This window comes from Pagrus major, chromosome 18 (assembly GCF_040436345.1).
Source record: "Pagrus major chromosome 18, Pma_NU_1.0".
Lineage (NCBI taxonomy): Eukaryota > Metazoa > Chordata > Actinopteri > Spariformes > Sparidae > Pagrus > Pagrus major.
The window spans coordinates 7,798,311-7,819,024 of NC_133232.1; the positions used below are offsets into that span (position 1 = coordinate 7,798,311).

Genomic DNA, 20,714 nt, shown 5'->3' on the forward strand with positions numbered 1-20,714 from the left:
ATTTCTCTGGTAGTCTAATAGTTGGCCACTCCTTATCAAACCATGGGCAGGTTGTTTGCTGTGTCAACATCGAGTACAGGCTACTGTGTCTTTTGACCTTTTACCTGCACAGCTCTGAATAGACTGACAGGCTCCAATAAATGTGGAGGTTGAGCACTAAGTGTGTGAACCTGTTGCTGTTTACTGTGATTATGGACTTATGGAATTACCTCAGTAAGGATGGACACATGAAGGTTATTTTAGTTCACCTGGCAGTCCCCATAGTTACATAAGGGCATTTCTACGTATGTACTTGTGCTCGCTGAGAGAGTGAGTAGGTTTAAGTGTTCACTCAAAGTTTACACATACCACACTGGATACAAATAAATGGGTCACTAGCAGTGGAGGAAACAGTGAGGATTAATATCTGGTGGATATATTATATCCACCAGCTTTAACAGAATACATTTAACTGAACCCAAACAACATACAACAAATGTTGCACTGGTAAAGCTCCAAAAATATTTTATCTGCATGAGTTGGAGATAGAAACAAACCCAAATACAGCTTTAGAGGATTTGGAGGAAGTTCATCCGAGTTCGTTACTGTGAAATCTTGCTTCCGTTTTATGACGTTTTGAACTTCTCGTCACCTTAGTTATCTTAAATTCGAGGTGACAAACAGTATTTTTCATTTGCGCAAAAGCTATTGTGTCACATCTACATGAAATACTGTGACAGATGCTGATGATTAGTTTTAAGTCTAAAATGTAGATGATGTGAATACAACTAACTAATGTTTAATTAAGGGGGGGTATTTCTCTTCTACCTAAGCATTTCTCTATATGGCTTCTGTTGTTGTGACCCTTGATCTGTGACCTTAGCTGCCTTTCGGACAACTCAGAGTCAGAGTTCCTACTTGTAAAGCAAGTGGGAATCTGGAGGTATATGAAGGTGTGGAGGATAGGCCATTTTCCATTAGCCCAGAAAATCTTACTTTTTTCCCACAACCTAATATTGGCAGGTACTGTTTGGGGATGGGATGTAGGATGTATTTGTAGACTACAGTAGTAATGGAATATTTCAATTTTTTGTTTCTAAGGTAAAAAATGTCATGAAATAAAATGTATGATTGTCTTTGTTACCTCACAAGTTGTTTTTCCTCCTCTAATTCGTTGCCGTGTTTTTGTTTGGCATCCTGCACCTGGAACATTTCGAGATCGAAAGTTAGAAATTTCAAATGGGTAATTTCCGATCCCCGACCATGTTATGGTTGAAGATCTGGGAACTTACTGTTCACCACACTGAAACTCTAAATGCCTAAAAGTGAAACATCTGAAGCCTGCTCACGCTCACTACAGTGTAGTTTGCATGTTGTGTGTTTCCATTAGTTGAAATACATTTTGAACAGCTCTCACTGTCAACAAATTGAACATTTTCTGCATTGTATTTGGTTTGGTCCCTGAATTCTGTCAATGAAAGTGTGGTTGTGGAGAGAGTTAATAATTGTAGTACAGTTTCTTACCACTAGATGGTGGTGTCTGTCTACTTGTCTGGTCTCTTTTCCTCAGCTGCCACACCAACTGCACTGTGCAAAAGAGTAAATGTCAATTAAACAAGAAAACTCTTTTCGAAAGTTTTTGGTTGTGTTATTAACCGTCTTGTTATTTTTTTCAAGCCTGTTAATAATGTTGTGAACTAATAAGTGTTCCTGAAATGCTTACGTGAGTGATTGAGAAGTAATTCAACACAAACTTAATCGATGACCATTTAGATAATCAGTTTATCATCCAAGCTATTTCTCCCGTTAGCCTTGAAAACATTTTTTCAGTATAGTTCCTACTTCTTTAGGTGTTTATCATCATCAGTAACAAGAAATACTTGTGAATGCACTTGTGAACGAGAGAATTGTGAAGACTTCCTCAAAAAATCTTCATACTCGGGCTCAAATTTCAGCAGAACCAGCTTCCTTCCTTCTCGTATTTACAAACTGACTCTTTCCTCCTTCACCAGGTGGTAGAAGCAGCCAACGCCACCACCTTCAGCTGCCACATGAACTACACCAACCAGACCCAGGTGCTGGTGCCGAGCTTTGACTCCCGTCTCTACATGCTCTGCTTCTTGCCCGCCGTCATCCTGCTGGTCTTCACCCCCAACCTGAAGTACCTGGCTCCGCTCTCTCTGGTGGCGAACCTGGTCATGACCGCCAGCTTGGTCCTCATCTACTTCTACTCCATCACGGTAAACACCTGATCACTCTCATCTCTCTCTCTGGTCTGTTTTCCTTCCTTTTCCTTCCTTCCAGTCATGCTTCTTCTCAGCTCTGCCTTTTCTCACCCTGACTATATTTTCATGCACACAATGAACCGATTTTTAACAGCAGGTTACAACAACAATGACAACATTCAGAATTTGATACAGGTCATTAAACAGCATGTTCAGTTTGGATATTAGGATTTATTCCAAAAGTAGCATTTCCTGATTAAAACATGTGGGATCTGCCGATATAACTCAGGCTTTAGGAGCCCTCTTTAGACATGTATGCAGCACATCATATATATCAACAGGTATCAACAGGTTTTGGAATATGTGCAAATATCACAACACTGATCTTTCTAAAGAGGTGTTTGAAATAATGAAAGAGAGAGGTTGTGTTCACACAGTCCACCACCAGTGAAAAGATTAGAAAAAATCATATTCTGATGCAAAGAAGCAAAAAGGCACAAGCCCCTCATGTAATAAACAACATGGTAGGGCACGTTAATCTGAGTATGTGCCGCTGCATACAAACAGGAGTATTGGTGGGTTATTCATTCCCCTTAGCCACATAAACAGCTTAGTAGGAATATTGTTTATTTTTTGTTTTTGTGTTTTTTTAAGCCCTACTTTGTGCCTCTCTTGTAATTTGACTACTTTTAAATCTGAAGAGAATCCTTACAGACTCAAAAACAATTTTGTCTACATGGTTCAAATTGTGTTTGTTCCCCATATGATAAAAAAAGAAGATTTTTAATGATTATAGTAGCTGGAAGTGACATATGTGCTTGACTGCTAATTTGACTTTCATATATCAACACACAGAAAAGTGATGATTATATTGCTTTCTGCCCTCATTTAAAGCACATCCCTAGGAAAACTAACATACTTGGCAAAATCTAAATCAGGACGCTCCTCAAATCCTGGAAAAATCAGATTACATAGCTGAGACGCATGTGAACACTGTCACTTATACAGATCGAAGCATCTATAAAATTAAAAATAGAGGAAGACAAAAATGTGAGCGTAACTGACTTCATTACAAACTGAGTGCAGAATATTTTTCTTAATCTGTTTTGGAATTTAATGCCAAGTAAACACTACGTACAATACAAAAAAGTAAGCTCTGTGATCTGTTGGGTAAAGATTCATTGTATGTGGGATAATAATCTGCGAAAAAGGATACATTTGTCTTTGAATCAAAGCAGTAATCTAATGTGATCTCTTTTTTTGTATCAGTATCTAAAAGCAGCCACCTTAACCCCCACACTATCCTCTCTATGTGTTATAATCGGTCTCTCTGTTTCCACTGAGCTGATTGGTTGCTGGGGTTGTTATGGATAACAGGACAACGCATAGTGACAGCGTCTCCAGATTACCTGTTTTCCGGTTATAGAGTATTTCATCATGCAGCTTCTGCCCTTTTACAGTTATAGAGCAGTCGTGTTCCTGGACAAACGGCCTTGCCTTGAAAAAAGCAATTTCTTGCATCAGAAACCGTCCAAAGATTCAGCGCTAAGAGATATATGTATGTGGGCCGTAAGGTGTTTCTGCAGCTGATGAATCACCTGAGCAAGGAATTTTGGGAAAGCTAGAGCATAAAAGCAACAAGAATAAAAAAAATAAACAGTCTTTCTTTTTTCTGGTTTGATTTGGTGCCCTTTATGCCTTTAACCCCAGAAAGTATAATAATGTTAATGCAGTTCTTAAAGGCTTCCTCCAATTTCACATTTAATGACTCCACTTCATGGCTTTAAGGTTTTGGCTCGTCCCCTTGACCTTCATTTTAAGAGTTATAAAAGACATGGTCATCCAAAGTGAAATCATAAAGAGGTTTCCTCATAACAGCAAAGAAGTCCAGCTGACTCTGCTGGTCCTTCCCCAGCAGACACATTTAAGTCACTGGACTTGTACAGACCTGGTATTAACATCCGTCCTGAGTAATCCATTGAACCAGTAACCGCAAAATCTCCAGACACCCTTACAAAATCATAAAATTTTGAGAATTGTTAAGAGAGGAAAAACAAATGGAAAAAAAAAAGAAGAAAAAAAATACTCAGTGGTGAGGGCAAATTCTAAATCATTTGGGCCTTCTTGAAATCGGTAATAAATGCAACACATGAAGTTGTTTCTTTCTTTGTAAAAGTTCACCAGCCTTTCTGCCTCCGTGTCTGAAGTGCATCTGCCAACATTTAGCAGCTGTTTGAACACACTGTTTCAACTGATTTCACCTTTTACACTAAATTTATGAAAGAAGACATTTTATTTACAGATGTCAAATTTTACAAATACACTAAACGGCAATCAATATAGGCTACTTATTTGTCTCCTGTAGAGACCCCAGACTCTCTTAAAAAATTGCAAAATTTTGTGAATTGTTGCGTTAGGAGAAACTTTCTAAACGTTGTGAAATGTTTTCTCTGACAAATTCAGAATTACTTCAGCATTCTTGTAAATTCGGCAAATGTTGTACATCGAGTTCTTTCTTTTTTGTGTAAAAACATTTGTCCCAGAGATATTGTTTTATTATATTGTGATATTGTATTATATTATGTGTATATTGGAATATAGAGGGAGAAAGTGAGATGCAATCACAAGCAGTCACTCAGGACACATGTTAGTATCAGGTTTGAACAGGTCTGTTACGGGGTGACCTTTCATGAATATAGGATTGTCCTACAGTGTGCAAAAGAGGTGTGATTTGATAACTAATACTGCCTTTTATTCTCCCAGTTGGGTTTATTTTGCAGCAATGACAGCTCTCTTTATATCATCCTGCTTATTTCACACCAACTTATCTCCAGACTCCAATCATATTCAATTACTATATTACAAGCAAATGTGATTTGCAGCTTTCAGCTGATCAACGAGTCTAACAAGGCCGAGGAATGATGTCCTCTCAGCGCAAAGTGATGTTACTTAATTTGATTACAAATTATCCAAATGCACCTCTTGCCTGTAAATGTGATATGATTAGATGTGGAACAGTATTCAGGAATAACAAATCATCCGTTCAGAGATGACCATCCAGCAAAGCTTTGGATCATAACATCAAATTAACTGACACAGTTTGTGCAGAAGGAAGAGTTAATGTTCAAGACTTTTCTGTCTTCTCCTCCCTCAGAACATCACGTACCCCATCAACCTACCAAAGGTCGGCAGAGCTAAAGACTACCCTCTCTTCTTTGGGACGGCCATCTTTGCCTTCGAAGGAATCGGAGTGGTACGTGACCGACTGATGAAAGCAAGGGTCAAACACATTAACATCTAAACAGTTACACCCCATTTACAGCTTGTATTAATATGAAATGTGTCTGGACGGATTTAAAACAACTGATCAGAGGTCTTTGCATTTACACCTGGTATTATAAACGTTCTCATTATCTCCATTCTTTCCCCGTTATGATTGGATTTCAATTTGCCACCCCGCTGTCTCTCTTTTATCAAGTGAGGGGTGTCTCACTAAACTCCATTCAAACTGTAAATCAAGGCAGTGCTGATCAAACATGAACCGTGATCCTGTTATTTGTCCATTTCTCTCCTAAAATGTTTTCAAAAAACGGAATTTAAACCCAAACCGAGCACTGCACAGTTCGCAGTACGTCCCCCATCAGTGGGAGTGTTTATTGATCCGGTGGTTATACAGTACTTGCCACAGATGTCACATGATAACTAGTGGTTCCCTTGGCTGTTGAGTTAATCGTATGCTTAACAGTAAATTGAGTGCAGTCTAAGAGAGCGTCGGTCTGTTGCTGAAATGTCAACACAAATTAAGCCTTCATTATAACGTGTCCATAAGTCAGAATCAAGATATCACAGCCTGAGAGGAAGTGACATTTTAAAATAAAAACTCACTCAGGAACATTGATAAGACATTTTCCTTTTCGAAGCCCTTTGGACTGTTGCCTCTGATGTTGTTCAAATGTCAAAGGAGAGGCTGACTCACAAATCATACAGTCATTATGGTCCGTTGTCCTATTAACAGTCTGGTTATGTCTTTGTGGGTCGGCAGGTTCTTCCCCTGGAGAACAAGATGCAGAGGCCTCAGAGTTTCATCCCCGTTCTGTATTCGGGGATGGGCATCGTCACCTTCCTCTACATCAGCCTCGGTACCATCGGATACATGTGCTTCGGAGAGCACATAGGAGGGAGCATCACTCTAAACCTGCCAAACTGCTGGTAAAAGAACATCAGCATCCCTGGATCACAAATATGACACATTTCCACCCAACACTTTCAGATTGAACCCATCACTGACATTTTTCTGCCCCTGACTGTCTCTGACTCACTCAACGTTTGACACACACAATGGAAAACATCAAACGTTTAGTGTTCTTTCTTCCCGGTGTGTGGTTGTTTATTACTACAAAGAGACAAGCTTTGTTTGAGGAAGACAAAAGACTGCTGACAAAAACAGGAGAGTTTGGGAAATCCTACATCAGAGCGCAGATGATGAGACCACTCTGGTTGCTCTGATTCTCTCTGACCATTCAGTAGTCTGCAGTGTTTTAACGTCACCTTTATAGTATCAGCTAAGGACGCTTGAGACCTCATCTGACAAAAAACGGGATGAAATGGAGTGGTTCTGTGGGTCTCCAACTTTTGCCAATGAATGTGAAAATAATTAATTCTACTCTGAAATGTGCTTGGTGGAAACTCGGCTATATTTCTGGTGCCTGGCTGTTATTTTCAGACTCTATTCAGTTCTGGCTTTGTTTTATGTGTTGTGCAGATATAAAGGCTTTAAATTTAAGCCCAATCCTTTGTTTGAGAAAGGTGCAGATATTGTCCAAAAACTGGCCTGCTTCTTCACACTCGGCACATTTAAACAGCTTGTACTGGATTTTGATTTAATGTCATTTAGAAAAACAGTAAGGCCTGTTTTTCGAGATAATCGGAAAGATTCCTTTCATGTAAATATAAACATCAAATTTAAAGGAAACAAATAAAGCCAGGCAAACCAGTAATTGTGTTACATTAACAACAGAACAATGGAATTATGGGTCAGTTTGTATGCAAGTGGTGGGAGAACGTGTTCCTATGATGCCACCTAGTGGCCAGCTTCACAAGAACTGGAAAACGCAACGTTTGTGAATTGGCCTATTCTGATCTTATTAGTTAATTCAACCTTTTATTTAACACGTTTTAAACCCTCAGCAGTTGATGTTATATAGTCTCATGTCATGTAGCTCTGTTATATTTAAGACTCTTAGTTGTTACAGTCAAAAAACAAACTATGTGATGTAGTTGCTGGACTAATCCAGAACTGACCCAGAATATAAAAGAATGTAGTCAAGTTCTACAAAACTCAATTTCTAACTTCAGGCTAACATCAGGGTTCCTACAAGTCCTTGAAATCCTTGAAGGTTTTTGAATTTGAGGTAAACAATCAAGGGGTTGAACGTTTTTGAAAGTAGACATAAACAGACATGGGTCGTTGAAAGTGATTGAATGTATATATTTTGTGCAAGAACAGAAATCGGAAGTTCTTTCTTTTTTCTTTTTTTTACTTAACTTCAGAAAAAGGCAGTTGCATCAGTGTTTCAGGCGTCTCATGCCTTGAGGACGTGCAACGGTTAGATGGTTATGACACAAAAGCAATAAAGCTAAAATTAAGTGAATCTTAAAGCCTGCTAGTTCTCATTATATTAATTCTCGGTGTTGTGACAGTAATTAACCCATTACAACCCAGGGCGCCCATTAAAGATGCACTCTAAAACATAACCCGAGGGTTTTCTGAAAAACTTGACAAGATTGTCAACATTCATTAAAACCTTATACAGCAAAAGAAATAAAAAATAAGTACATTTGTACACACAATTCAAGGACCCATGACAGTATAAATTGAGACATAAATCAAGTTTAAGAAGGTGTGGGAATCCTGTATCATTATTGGGTTGGACAACAGACTTTAAACAGTTTAAATTATGTTTCTTGCTCCAACACTCATTCAGACTCAATGAACCAGATTTTCTTCAGTCACCTTAAATTGTTTGTGACAAAACAAAATGAATAGGGTGACGTGTGGTGACGAAGTCAGGCTTTATTATAGGACGGGGGCCTTGAAAGCACCAGGTTCCCTTGGTGTCCACTGCCTCATTTACGATCATCAAACGTGGAATAATCTTCACTTTCACAAAGGAAAGTAACTTTACTGACTAATCTATGGTGTGTGTCATCTGGTTTGTGATTAACATCAGTCATCTTCTCTCCGAGGAAAAAGCTCAGGCACGGGAACTCATTTTATTCCTTCTGTGAGCTCATTTTGTGTTTTTAAGGGATAATCAAGGTAGTAAAACCAAATACTCCAATTGGATTTTGTTTGCTCATTACTTGTTACTGTCGTCACAGCGATGGGAGACATACGTCTTTTGAAAAAGCCTCCCCTGATGGGACTAAAGCAGCTAATTAGTGGAATAGATTGGTTGTTCATTGAGGTTGAAAACTCAAGGAATATAATTACCAGCATGTTAGTTTTTAAAAAATGAGCAGACAGTTAGTGTTAGCTGTTTGTTGTACAAGGACTACCAATTGATTAATCTTGTAATGTGTTTTTTTGATGGATCGTGAACATGAAATTTGAGGTCTTGTGTTTATAATTGTTTTGTATTTTATTAGTTGCATTTCAGTGCATTAAACAAATGTGTATATATTAGTCATGCTTTTTTAGGTGTACAACACTTTACATTTAGTCTGTTATAGTCTTTTTTCTGACATTCCTGTGACTCTGTTCACCGTTTCCAGGACGTACCAGGCTGTGAAGCTGCTGTACTGTTTTGGCATTTTCATCACCTTCGCCCTGCAGTTCTACGTTCCAGCAGAGATCCTCATACCGCCAGTCGTGGCTCGCGTGTCACCAAGGTGGGAGCGACCAGTCGACCTGCTGCTCCGCACCATCTTGGTCATCTTCACATGTAAGTTTAAACCAACGAAATAATCCAAAAATCCATCAACAGTGAAAGATTTAAGAGTTACTTTGTTGAAATGATATATAGAGAGTGTCCACTCCAGCGTTCATAGGAATGCATCTCTGCTTTTTGCTGATGCTATACATCTGTTGGCTTCATCAGACCATGTCCTCCAGCACAGACTGGGGCGGTTTGCCACCCAGTATCAAGATTTGGCGTCGGCACCTCAATATTAGAGGCATGGTACATGGAAAACTGGATTGGATTATCTGTCCCAAGGAGAAGAGTTTAGTTCTCTTGGGGTCTTATTAAGCCTTGTGAGTGAGGAAGGGATAGAGCACCAGATCAACATACACATTGATACAGTGCATTGTACATGACTGCCGTGATAGAGAGACAGCTGAGTCCAAAGGTGAAGCTCCCAATTTACTAGTTAATCGAAACTGTAACCCTCAAAGAATGAGGTAATGGATATAAAGCTACCAAATTGAGTTTCTTTTACAGGGTGTCTGGGCTCATCCTGAGAGACAGTTAAGTTAAGCAGCTCAGAATAGATCTGCTGCTCCTTGCTCTAAGTCTGTGTGTGAAGTAGTTTAGCAGGTTGGTTGTGGGAAGTGAGATGATGGGTGTTTGGGAAAAGTAGCAGCCACAGAAAGCTGTATTCTTTCATGGGGTAGCCTTGAAAGTTTCTGGATAATCTCAGATTGCAGCACGATCAGCTACTGAGCAGCTGTGTGTTGTGTTCACTGCCACAGAGGAGAAATAAAAAGTGCATTCTTCACAGCAGTTGATCCAAACTGTGAAAAGTTAGTTACCAGGTACAAGACATGCTGAAGGTCTCTCATGATTCAGAGCTGCAGGTCTGGAGCGGTACTCTACACACTAAGTGGGCGCTTCAAAATCACCTTGGACAAAACAGCTGGGTCCGCCTGTGGAGTGAGTTGTGCACATCTGGGCGATCAAAGGTAATTCATGGAAAAGCGGTCCAACAGCAAGAACAATAACTGCGTGTTTATTTATAATATGAATCATGTGAATGATCACTGATCACCTACATTTCTTGCCCAGATTGGCTGAAATCAGATGATTGGATTAAGTGTAGGGGGTGGTATATGTGTCATAATACACCATCTCTGGCATTACAGACTTTTCTTTTCAAGGTGGCCGAAGTCTCTCTCTTAAAATGTCGCTGGTTATACGTCCAACCTTGCCTGGGAACACCTCAGGATGCCCTAGAGAAAACTGGCAGTTATGGCTGTGAAGAAAGACATTTGGCTTTCCTTCAGCCACAAAGAAACCCATCCGTGGAGAAGTGGCAGAGAATAAATGGATTACGGGATAGACGCTATTACAAGGTGCTCCTAATAGAAGAACCGGTAGATGGTTCGATCGAGCCTGCCTGGTTCTTAAAACCAGTTTGTTGCTTTGATTACATTCTGTTGAAACAGGTGATTGATGATTCCAATTTAACTTTGGATGGATGGATTGTGAATGGAAAACTGACAGGATGCTAACCAGAGCCTCATTGTAAAATGAGTGAGGGGTTCACAGCTGTTCTTTAGAAAAAAGAAAGTCGTAATGAGGCCCTCAAAAACAAGGAACTGAAGAAGTAATTGAGTTTGCAGCAGGAACACTGAAATCAATGGCTAATCTACAAATAATGAGGAGGATGGAAGCTTAAGTCCACTTTTTATTGTGTTAACAAAGAATAACAGCGTAGGCCTAGATATCAAGTCAGTAGCATAGTGTTAAATTGTCAGTAGCACACTGATACTCTCATCAGGTACTCTAAAATAGGTTGCAATTCACTGCTCTTCTACAACTGTTCTAACTTAAATTTTAAAGCATCACAGCAACCTGTTAAAAGTTCTCCTATCAAACTTGTATTAGCTGCAGTAGAGGCACATTTTTGTGTCATTATGGTAGTTTTAAGGTTTCTTCCATCTTCAATCATTACTTTTTCTACCCCCTGTGATTAGGTCATGCATAGCCTCATAGGTATAGTTTAATTTGCAACCTCCACAGCCAACAGTATACAATAAGTTTCACTCTGGGTAGGTGTTATGTGTCCTCACCACTTGTGGTGATTTTAAGTGCTTTGCATAAAAGCCTCCATTAAATGATGGGAGGTTAAGGCCGCTATTTAAATCACATCAGTCTGGAGGGAGATGTGAAGGGTTCATAATATGGCAGATAAATGTGGCCATCTCAGGTTGAGAGTGATACAGAAGCTGTTTTTTTCAGCACTACAGAGTGCTAAGTCTTTTTATAATGCAGAAGATGTAGTAAGTGAGGGAACTAGAGCAAATAACAAGATGCACTGTAGAGGCAGAGATATATAAGATATAACTGAGGCTATTCAATACCACATTTGTGGCTATATATTTGGCATAATAGCGGGTTAGCGGTTATAATTGGGAAATATGAAAGTCTTTTTTAGAACAAGAAATGTCCGGCCTCATTGCCATTCCCTCCCCACTGCACTTCACATGGAATGAAACCTCAAGTCACAGCACACTTATTCAGTTAGAGAACCACAGTGCCTCTTAGCCCCAGGATTTTCATTTTCTTTATTAGCTGTGATTGGTAGCCTGTAGAGTATTATGCAGATGACATTTGCCACGCTGTATAGGTTTCTGCACATGCATGTTGATAAGCTAATAAAAGGGAATAAATGCATACATGTGCCCCTTCATGTCTGCAGGTCATTTGCATGGCAACTTGGGCGCAGAGTGGAGTGTGTGTTGTGAATGAGGAGATGGTGCGGCAACAAGAAAAGACTTCCAGTGGGATCCCACTGACGCATGCTTGAATGAAGGAGGCGAGGGACAGAGGACTGGAGGAGGAATCATGTAGCTCCTTCATGCGTGTCTGCGAGTAGGAGATTGCTTTTGTTTTTTGAATCGGAATACGAGATGAGATTGACGCAGCGCATCGCCGTCTGCGTATGTGTATAGTAAATCTTGAAGAGAATGCCTCTGAGAGTCGCAGTCTTTGAATCGAGAACAGATGTCGTTTCTTGGCCGTCCGCAGGGAGAAGCTTTTGTCTTTGTTACACTACTGCTACAGTGTTTTAGCGATGTGAGCTCGCTTCTCTTGGTCTGCGTCGCAAGGTTATTTTAGTGTGCAATGAAATGGAGGCTGACGGTGTACAAAGAAACACACCTCTGAGCATTGTTACTCTGAGCAGGTGCATCACTCTTCAGATAAGTTCTAATCTTCTACATGTTGCACAGACATGAAAGATAAATATTAAAATTAAGAAGCCAGAGCGACTTGTGTCAGTGTTTAGAAGAGTAGCAGAGCCTTAACGTTTGCCTGAAGGTTGTTTCAGTTTAAATGTTGTTACCTTCCAAAAGAGAAAATACAGTTTAAAGGATAAGTTCACCCAAAATTTAAATTCAGTCATCATTTACTCACCCCCATGCTGATAGAAAGTTGGGTGAAGTTTTGTAGTCCACAGAACATTTCTGGAGCTTCACAGCAAAACAGCGTTGCAGCATTCTGCTAAACAACTGAAGCAGCTTGAGACTTGTTTAAAAAGTAAAAAACAACCAAAAAAACATAAAATGGCTCCATACAGATCGTCCACTGTTATCCAAGTCTCCAAAAACCACAAGATCCCAAATAGATTTGAAAAGACTTTATTTACACTGTTTTTTTTTTAGATGAAGTCCTCACTGTAGCTGCTAAGCTAAAGCCATTAGCGCATCCTGTCTGAAGTGGGTGCACAAGCTCAACATTGCATCAAGGGTCTAAATAAAGTCTCCAAAAACTACTTGTTGCCTCGGGGGTTGCGGGACTAGGATTACACTGGACAAGCTGTATGGAGCCATGTTTTATTTTGACCCTCAATGCTTGGTCGAGCTCATGCGTCCACTCTGCTAGTACCTTTAGCTTAGCGGTTACAGTAAAAATGTCAGCTTAAAACTAGTGTAAATGACGTCTTTTCAAATCTATTGTGGGTTTTTTTTTCTGTTTTAAAACTCCTTGAACCGACACCTTACCGTGGTGGAGGGGTTTGAGTACCTGAATGATCCTAGGAGCTATGTTGTCCGGGGCTTAATGCCCCTGGTAGGGTCTCCCAAGGCAAACAGGTCCTAGGTGACAGGTCAGACTAAGAGCGGTTCCAAAGCCCCCTATGATTAAGAATACATCAAGGAAGTGTACGTCGCCCGGAATGGCGTCACCGGGGCCCCACCCTGGAGCCAGGCCCGGGGTTGGGGCTCGCAGGCGAGCGCCTGGTGGCCGGGTCTTTGCCCACGGGACCCGGCCGGGCACAGCCCGAAGGAGCGACGTGGGCCCGCCCTCCAGTAGGCCCACCACCCGCAGGAGGGTTCAGAAGGGGCCGGTGCGGTGTGATTTGGGTGGCTGTCCTGGGCGGGTGCCCCGGCGACCCAATCCCCGGACGGTGACTCTAGCCATGGGGACATGGAATGTCACCTCGCTGAGGGGGAAAGAACCTGAACTGGTGCGGGAGGTTGAGCGCTACCGGCTAGAGATAGTCGGGCTCTCCTCCACGCACAGTCTGGGCTCTGGAACCCAACTCCTTGAGAGAGGCTGGACTCTCTTCTACTCTGGAGTTGCCCGCGGTGAGAGGCGGCGAGCTGGTGTGGGCTTGCTCATAGCTCCCCAGCTCAGCCGCCATGTGTTGGAGTTTTCCCCGGTGAACGAGAGGGTCGTTTCCCTGCGCCTCCGGGTCGGGGATAGGTCTCTCACTGTTGTTTCGGCCTATGGGCCAAACGGCAGTGTAGAGTACCCGGCCTTCTTGGGGTCCCTGGGAGGGGTACTGGAGAGTGCTCCAACTGGGGACTCCATCGTTCTGCTGGGGGACTTCAACGCTCACGTGGGCAGCGACAGTGTTGCCTGGAGGGGAGTGATTGGGAGGAACGGCCTCCCTGATCTGAACCCGAGTGGTGTTCTGTTGTTGGACTTCTGTGCCAGTCACAGTTTGTCCATAACGAACACCATGTTCAAGCATAAGGGTGTTCATCAGTGCACATGGCACCAGGACGCCCTAGGCCGGAGGTCGATGATCGACTTTGTGGTCGTGTCATCTGACCTCCGGCCGTATGTCTTGGACACTCGGGTGAAGAGAGGGGCTGAGCTGTCAACTGATCACCACCTGGTGGTGAGTTGGTTTCGCTGGCAGGGGAGGAAGCTGGACAGACTTGGCAGACCCAAACGTATTGTGAGGGTCTGCTGGGAACGTCTGGTGGAACCCTCTGTCGGGGAGGTCTACAACTCCCACCTCCGGGAGAGCTTTGACCAGATCCCGAGGGAGGCTGGGGACATTGAGTCCGAATGGGCCTTGTTCTCCGCCTCCATTGTTGACGCGGCTGTTCGGAGCTGTGGCCGTAAGGTCTCCGGTGCCTGTCGTGGCGGCAATCCCCGAACTCGGTGGTGGACACCGACAGTAAGGGATGCTGTCAAGCTGAAGAAGGAGTCCTATCGAGCCTGGCTGGCTCGGGGGACTCCTGAGGCAGCTGACGGGTACCGGCAGGCCAAGCGTGCTGCAGCACGGGCGGTCGCGGAAGCAAAGACTCGGGCCTGGGAAAAGTTCGGGGAGGCCATGGAGAAGGACTACCAGTCGGCCTCGAGGAAATTCTGGCAAACCATCCGGCGCCTTAGGAAGGGGAAGCAGCACCCCGCCAACACTGTTTACGGTGGAGGCGGGGAGCTGTTGACCTCGACTGGGGATATCGTCGGGCGGTGGAAGGAGTACTTCCAGGATCTCCTCAATCCCACTGACACGTCTTCCATAGAGGAAGCAGAGGCTGGGGACTCGGAGGTTGATCCATTCATCACCCAAGCCGAAGTCACCGAGGTAGTCCGGAAGCTGCCCGGTGGCAAAGCACCGGGGGTGGATGAGATCCGCCCTGAGTACCTCAAGTCTTTGGATGTTGTGGGGCTGTCTTGGCTGACACGTCTCTGCAACATCGCGTGGCAGTCGGGGACAGTGCCTCTGGACTGGCAGACCGGGGTGGTGGTCCCTCTATTCAAAAAGGGGGACCGGAGGGTGTGTTCCAACTACCGGGGGATCACACTCCTCAGCCTCCCTGGTAAAGTCTATTCCAGGGTACTGGAGAGGAGAATTCGGCCGCTAGTCGAACCTCGGATTCAGGAGGAACAATGCGGTTTTCGTCCTGGCCGTGGAACACTGGACCAGCTCTATACCCTCAGCAGGGTGCTGGAGGGTTCATGGGAGTTTGCCCAACCAGTCCACATGTGTTTTGTGGACTTGGAGAAGGCATTCGACCGTGTCCCTCGTGGCATTCTGTGGGGGGTGCTTCGGGAGTACGGGGTCGAGGGCCCTCTACTAAGGGCTGTACGGTCCCTGTACGACCGGAGCAGGAGCTTGGTTCGCATTGCCGGCAGTAAGTCAGACCTGTTTCCAGTACATGTTGGACTCCGGCAGGGCTGCCCTTTGTCACCGGTTCTGTTCATTATTTTTATGGACAGAATTTCTAGGCGCAGTCATGGGCCGGAGGGGATCTGGTTCGGGAGCCACCGGATTTCATCCCTGCTTTTCGCAGATGATGTTGTCTTGTTGGCTCCTTCGAGCCGGGACCTCCAGCATGTTCTGGGGCGGTTTGCAGCCGAGTGTGAAGCAGTTGGGATGAGAATCAGCACCTCCAAGTCTGAGGCCATGGTTCTCGACCGGAAAAAGGTGGCTTGTTCCCTCCAGGTTGGGGGAGAGTTCCTGCCTCAAGTGGAGGAGTTTAAGTATCTCGGGGTCTTGTTCACGAGTGAGGGAAGGATGGAGCGTGAGATTGACAGGCGGATCGGTGCGGCGGCCGCAGTAATGCGGTCGTTGTATCGGTCTGTCGTGGTGAAGAGAGAGCTGAGCCGAAAGGCGAAGCTCTCGATTTACCGGTCAGTCTACGTTCCTACCCTCACCTATGGTCATGAACTTTGGGTCATGACCGAAAGAATAAGATCCCGGATACAAGCGGCCGAAATGAGTTTCCTCCGCAGGGTGGCAGGGCGCTCCCTTAGAGATAGGGTGAGGAGCTCTGTCACGCGGGAGGAGCTCGGAGTAGAACCGCTGCTCCTCCACATCGAGAGGAGTCAGCTGAGGTGGCTCGGGCATCTGTATCGGATGCCCCCTGGACGCCTCCCTCGGGAGGTGTTCCAGGCATGCCCCACCGGGAGGAAGAGACCCCGAGGAAGACCCAGGACACGCTGGAGTGACTATGTCACCCGGCTGACCTGGGAACGCCTTGGGATCCTCCCGGAGGAGCTGGAGGAAGTGTCCGGGGAGAGGGAAGTCTGGGTATCCCTGCTCAGGCAGCTGCCCCCGCGACCCGGCCCCGGATAAGCGGAAGATAATGGATGGATGGATGGATGGATAAAACAGCTACCAGTTGTTTAGGCGAATGCTGCAACGCTGTTTTGCTGTGAAGAGAAATGTTTTGTGGACTACAAAACAGGTGGCAAAGATTTAATTGTCTCAGTCTTCAGCGTGAGGAGGAATTCATGTCATTAGTTCATTTGAGTTTATATTGAACATATTTGTTTACGCTGTGTGTTGTTTAACATTTTCAAATGTCTTTGAGATCGGTTAGCCACATCATCTTGTCGTCTGTGATGTCAAAATATCTTTCAAACGATGGTGGAAAATGTCACGGAAAGTGCAGTATTGACTGATGTCCCAAAGTTGTTCTGTTTTCGTGATTTTACACAGGAGGCCTTTCAAGTGGCAGAACTGTAAAATGAACCTTGATGTGTTTCTGCTCGCTACAACACATCCTCGTCTCTCGCCCTCATTGGTTTCAGTTTGAGCTCATATAGTCAGATAAGAGTTAAAAGAGAGGACGGCCCTGAGCAAAGACACTCTCTCTCGCTGCTTAGCTGTGCTTTGACTTGTTCTCCAGCTCAAAAGGTCAGTTCATTTCAATGCAGGGAGATTTCTTTTGAAGTGAGCACTCTATTCTAATTTAGCAGAGATAGGCTGAGGGGATGGAGGAGCTTACTGTTGCTGTTACTGTTGTTCTGGATCAGAGAGCCTCTGAGTGGCAGCTGGAGGAATGCTACATGGCTTTGCCTTGTTTCTTGCAGGTGTAAGTGCCGTTATAAAGTCATGTTACAGGGTGGGACAAGGATAACCCGAAGACCAAGTCCTTTGATTGCCATTTGATCAGTTAATAAATATCAAGTGTGCACCCTCTGGTAAAGCTGCATCAGGTGATTCTTGACCAATACTGGCAGGTAGTCGATTTCTAATACAACCTTACAGGAACAAGCCTTGATGAACTATATCAGATTAGCCACACAAATCATTTTTATTTGATAGCATTTCTTTAAGATGTGATACATAACATTTTTGTGTTGTGACCTTACATTATCCCAAGTGAGAAAGGTGGTCAGGGAATGAGACTATACATAACTAGTGGCACAAATTAGCGACATTAGTGTTCAGTTTCAAGTCCAATATTCTCTCCTTCTAGTCTCTACCACCTCCTGGGGAAAATGTCTGCCTTTAGCTGCTTGATGATCTTCATTATCTTGAAGCTACTCCCTAAAGTGGTCTGTCTGCTGTTTGATGCGGGGCAGGTAGTGTGAAGAGAGTTTTTAGAACTTTTGTAGCACATCTACCGACTGTTGACGAGAGCGCTGAGACTGAGCCAAAAATTAGCTTGAATGAACCCATAACAATGAGCTGAAAAACACTCTTGGAGTCATTTGGCTTATTGTTCATATAGAAATATTGATATCATGCAGCTTTAAGTAAACTTCAATATTTACCTGTGAGTCGATTAGAAGATCACCTCAATAAACTTATAAGTCCATGTTATTTATGTTACCCTAAATCACTAATTGCATGTTGACTTTACAAACTCCCTCTATCCTTACAAATGGTATGGCCAAGGAAAAACTCCCTTCAAAACACTTTAACACTCCTCTGACCCAAAACCAAAAGATTTTGATGACAAGCTAACCAAAATCAATGCCCAAGTACAATTTGCAGCGGGAATTCAGTACTAGCAACACTTTCACATTAAAGTCATTTCACTTATCATTAAAGCCCGTATGTGTATGATTTGACAACTCCCAGTGATAACAATTAAGACACTGCTTTTCTGTTCCTATGTAAAGCACTTTACATTTCCTTTGTGTTTGAAATGTGCTGTATAGATAAAGCTGCCTTGCCTTGTAGCAGAAAGCAATTCATGCCAATAAACCACCCACCCCACTCCTTCACCCCCTGGGGTCTGAATTGAAGACAAAGATGAATGGATTGTTCACGTCACAGACTGCGTCAATTTTCCCCACCATACATATTTTTCCTTCAAACAAAAGCTAATGTCATCAGAATAATTTGGAAGATGTTATAATCACACATTAACGCCAGAAATAGGAAATCCAAGCCAAGCCTAAACAATTCTTGCTTTCAGTATTGCCCTCTCGATAATGGAGCTTGAAATACACAATTCATATTCTCTCATACAGCCATACTAGCCGAGAAAAAAGGTGTGAAACAAAACAATCTTTTCCTGCCCATGTGGCAGCCTTATTGGCTGTGCTGGTCATTTCATTTTCAGAAGTGCTTCCTTTGTCTGAGTCACTTTGCCACAAGCTCGAGCTGAGCAGCTAGCGTGTGTTGTTAAGCTGTTGATGGGAACAAGAAAGGACATGAGGATGTCGCGTGAGCCTTTTCTTCTCTATGTTTTTTTAATACTTCATCCTGGAGCACTGTGGCACAAAGGTGGCATGCCACTGGGAATGCATGCTGCATGTTGCTGGACTGTTGTGCTGTCATATTTTATACCCTTTCAGAAACATGATGTGTGCACACGTTCACCTTTATGTCTGATGTTTGGCCTTTGCTTTCTGTGCCTGTTTCAGCTCATCTGAATTATCTTGTGTCTGTTAGTAGCAGTGACACACAGAGATCAGGTGTTTGGTGATGTGTTGAACATACTTCAGGTCTAAAGGTCTATTTTAGAAAGCACTTCCAGAAAAGCACCGCATTTAAAACTAAAAGCCACTATAGATTATATTTATGGAGAGCAAAGCAGCTGAACCAATCTGTGGTACTACCAAATGATCTTAAAAGGATAAAAACAAAAATCTATGCATTTATTTTAATTAACAAGAAAATACCCTAATCTTTAATAACTCCAATTAAATTCAAATCAATTTAAAAATGATGTTGCTCCAAAACCCATGGACATTAATATGTTTCTATAACAACCTTCACTGTTCTGGTTTCAGAACAGGACTGTTTAAAAATGACTTGACATTTTACCAGATATTGGAGCTTAGCTGCACATTCAGCCACAAGGGCATTAGTGAGGTCCAATACTGGTGTTGGGTGACAAGGCCTGTCTTGTTCCAGTTCATCCCTAAGGTTTTGAGTGGGGTTGAGGGCAAGGACATGGCAGAACAGTCCAGTTCTTCCACTCTAGGGTTGAGCATCGTTCACATTTGAGCTCGATCGAAATAGCTAATTACATAAAGATGTCAGTGAATCTGTTGATGCCTAACTAGATGTTTTGTCGTCAATGGAGGGTTCACCTTCTTTGACGCTGGCTGCAAGCTTGCTAACGTTAGCTGTGATGGGGGTTTTGGCTTTTACACTACCAAACATGGTACACTCTTCAGCTTGTAGATACATTTTGTGTTTTACCAGGTGTTTCATCAGGTGAGGTACTTTTTCTATGGCAAGTTTACCGTTAACCAAACTTGCTAGTGCTGTCGTCTGAACATTGCCGTGACTCACAGTAACTTAAACAAGCGACCCTAAGTTGCTCTCTAACCCAGATGCATTCTCAGGTAGTGAAATTTGGCACTGATTTATTTAATGTGATTTGGTCCTCTGTTGTACAGTACAGGAATTTGTTCAGTACCCCTAAAAGTGCCAAGTTTGGTAGCCAGGCCTATTTCTTATCAAACACAAGCTGCTGACACAAAGTTGAAAGCCCACTTTTGTCTTAATCTGTGTTGTCCAACTTGATGGGATGGTAAAACAAATAATAATAGCTTAATAGGTCATGATTTTATTACTTGGGTAGGTAACCAGACAAAACAAAATTCTTCTACTCAGAATTACGTATATTTTTATGATTTTTATTACATTCAAGGATTAATGTAAGATTGTAGGTAAGAAGTCTAAGATTTCCCTATATTGGAGCTGTGGGTCTCAGTTGAAATTAGGAATGAACAGTTGGAGGAAATGTCCACATACTTTTGGCCTTACAGTGTATACTAACTCCAAAACTATACTGTATTTACCTTGTTTAGTATCTAAATGTCTGACTCAGGACAGGAGTTGAACACTGCTACTCAAACTGCTGTGTGACACATTGCATACCTGTTTCTCAGCCTGCCTCATTATCACAGCACCCACTGAAGGATACGGTAACAATTCTTGAATGCAGGAGTCTCACCTGATTACATGCAAGTGACAGGAGGAACAATCAGCCCTAAAGGTCACATCTGAGAAACAAATCCGAACACAGCAGCTGAATGTGCAAGTCACGTTTTTAAAGCATCCTTATCTCTTAATGACAACCTCCGTCCCCAAACATCCAAACCACAGCGCAGTTACTGTGTCAGCCGAGCTAAA

The 20,714-nt window shown here is 43.0% G+C and overlaps 1 protein-coding gene across 1 annotated transcript in view; it reads left to right on the plus strand.

Annotated features, from left to right (window-relative positions):
- The window catches only part of slc36a1 (solute carrier family 36 member 1), a 47,253-nt gene that overhangs the window by 12,976 nt on the left and 13,563 nt on the right, over positions 1 to 20,714 (plus strand). Inside the window, exons 8-11 of the mRNA XM_073487422.1 lie at positions 1,992 to 2,219; positions 5,359 to 5,457; positions 6,247 to 6,413; positions 8,979 to 9,148. Coding sequence (XP_073343523.1) covers positions 1,992 to 2,219; positions 5,359 to 5,457; positions 6,247 to 6,413; positions 8,979 to 9,148 — 664 coding nt within the window. The remainder of the gene's footprint in view (positions 1 to 1,991; positions 2,220 to 5,358; positions 5,458 to 6,246; positions 6,414 to 8,978; positions 9,149 to 20,714) is intronic.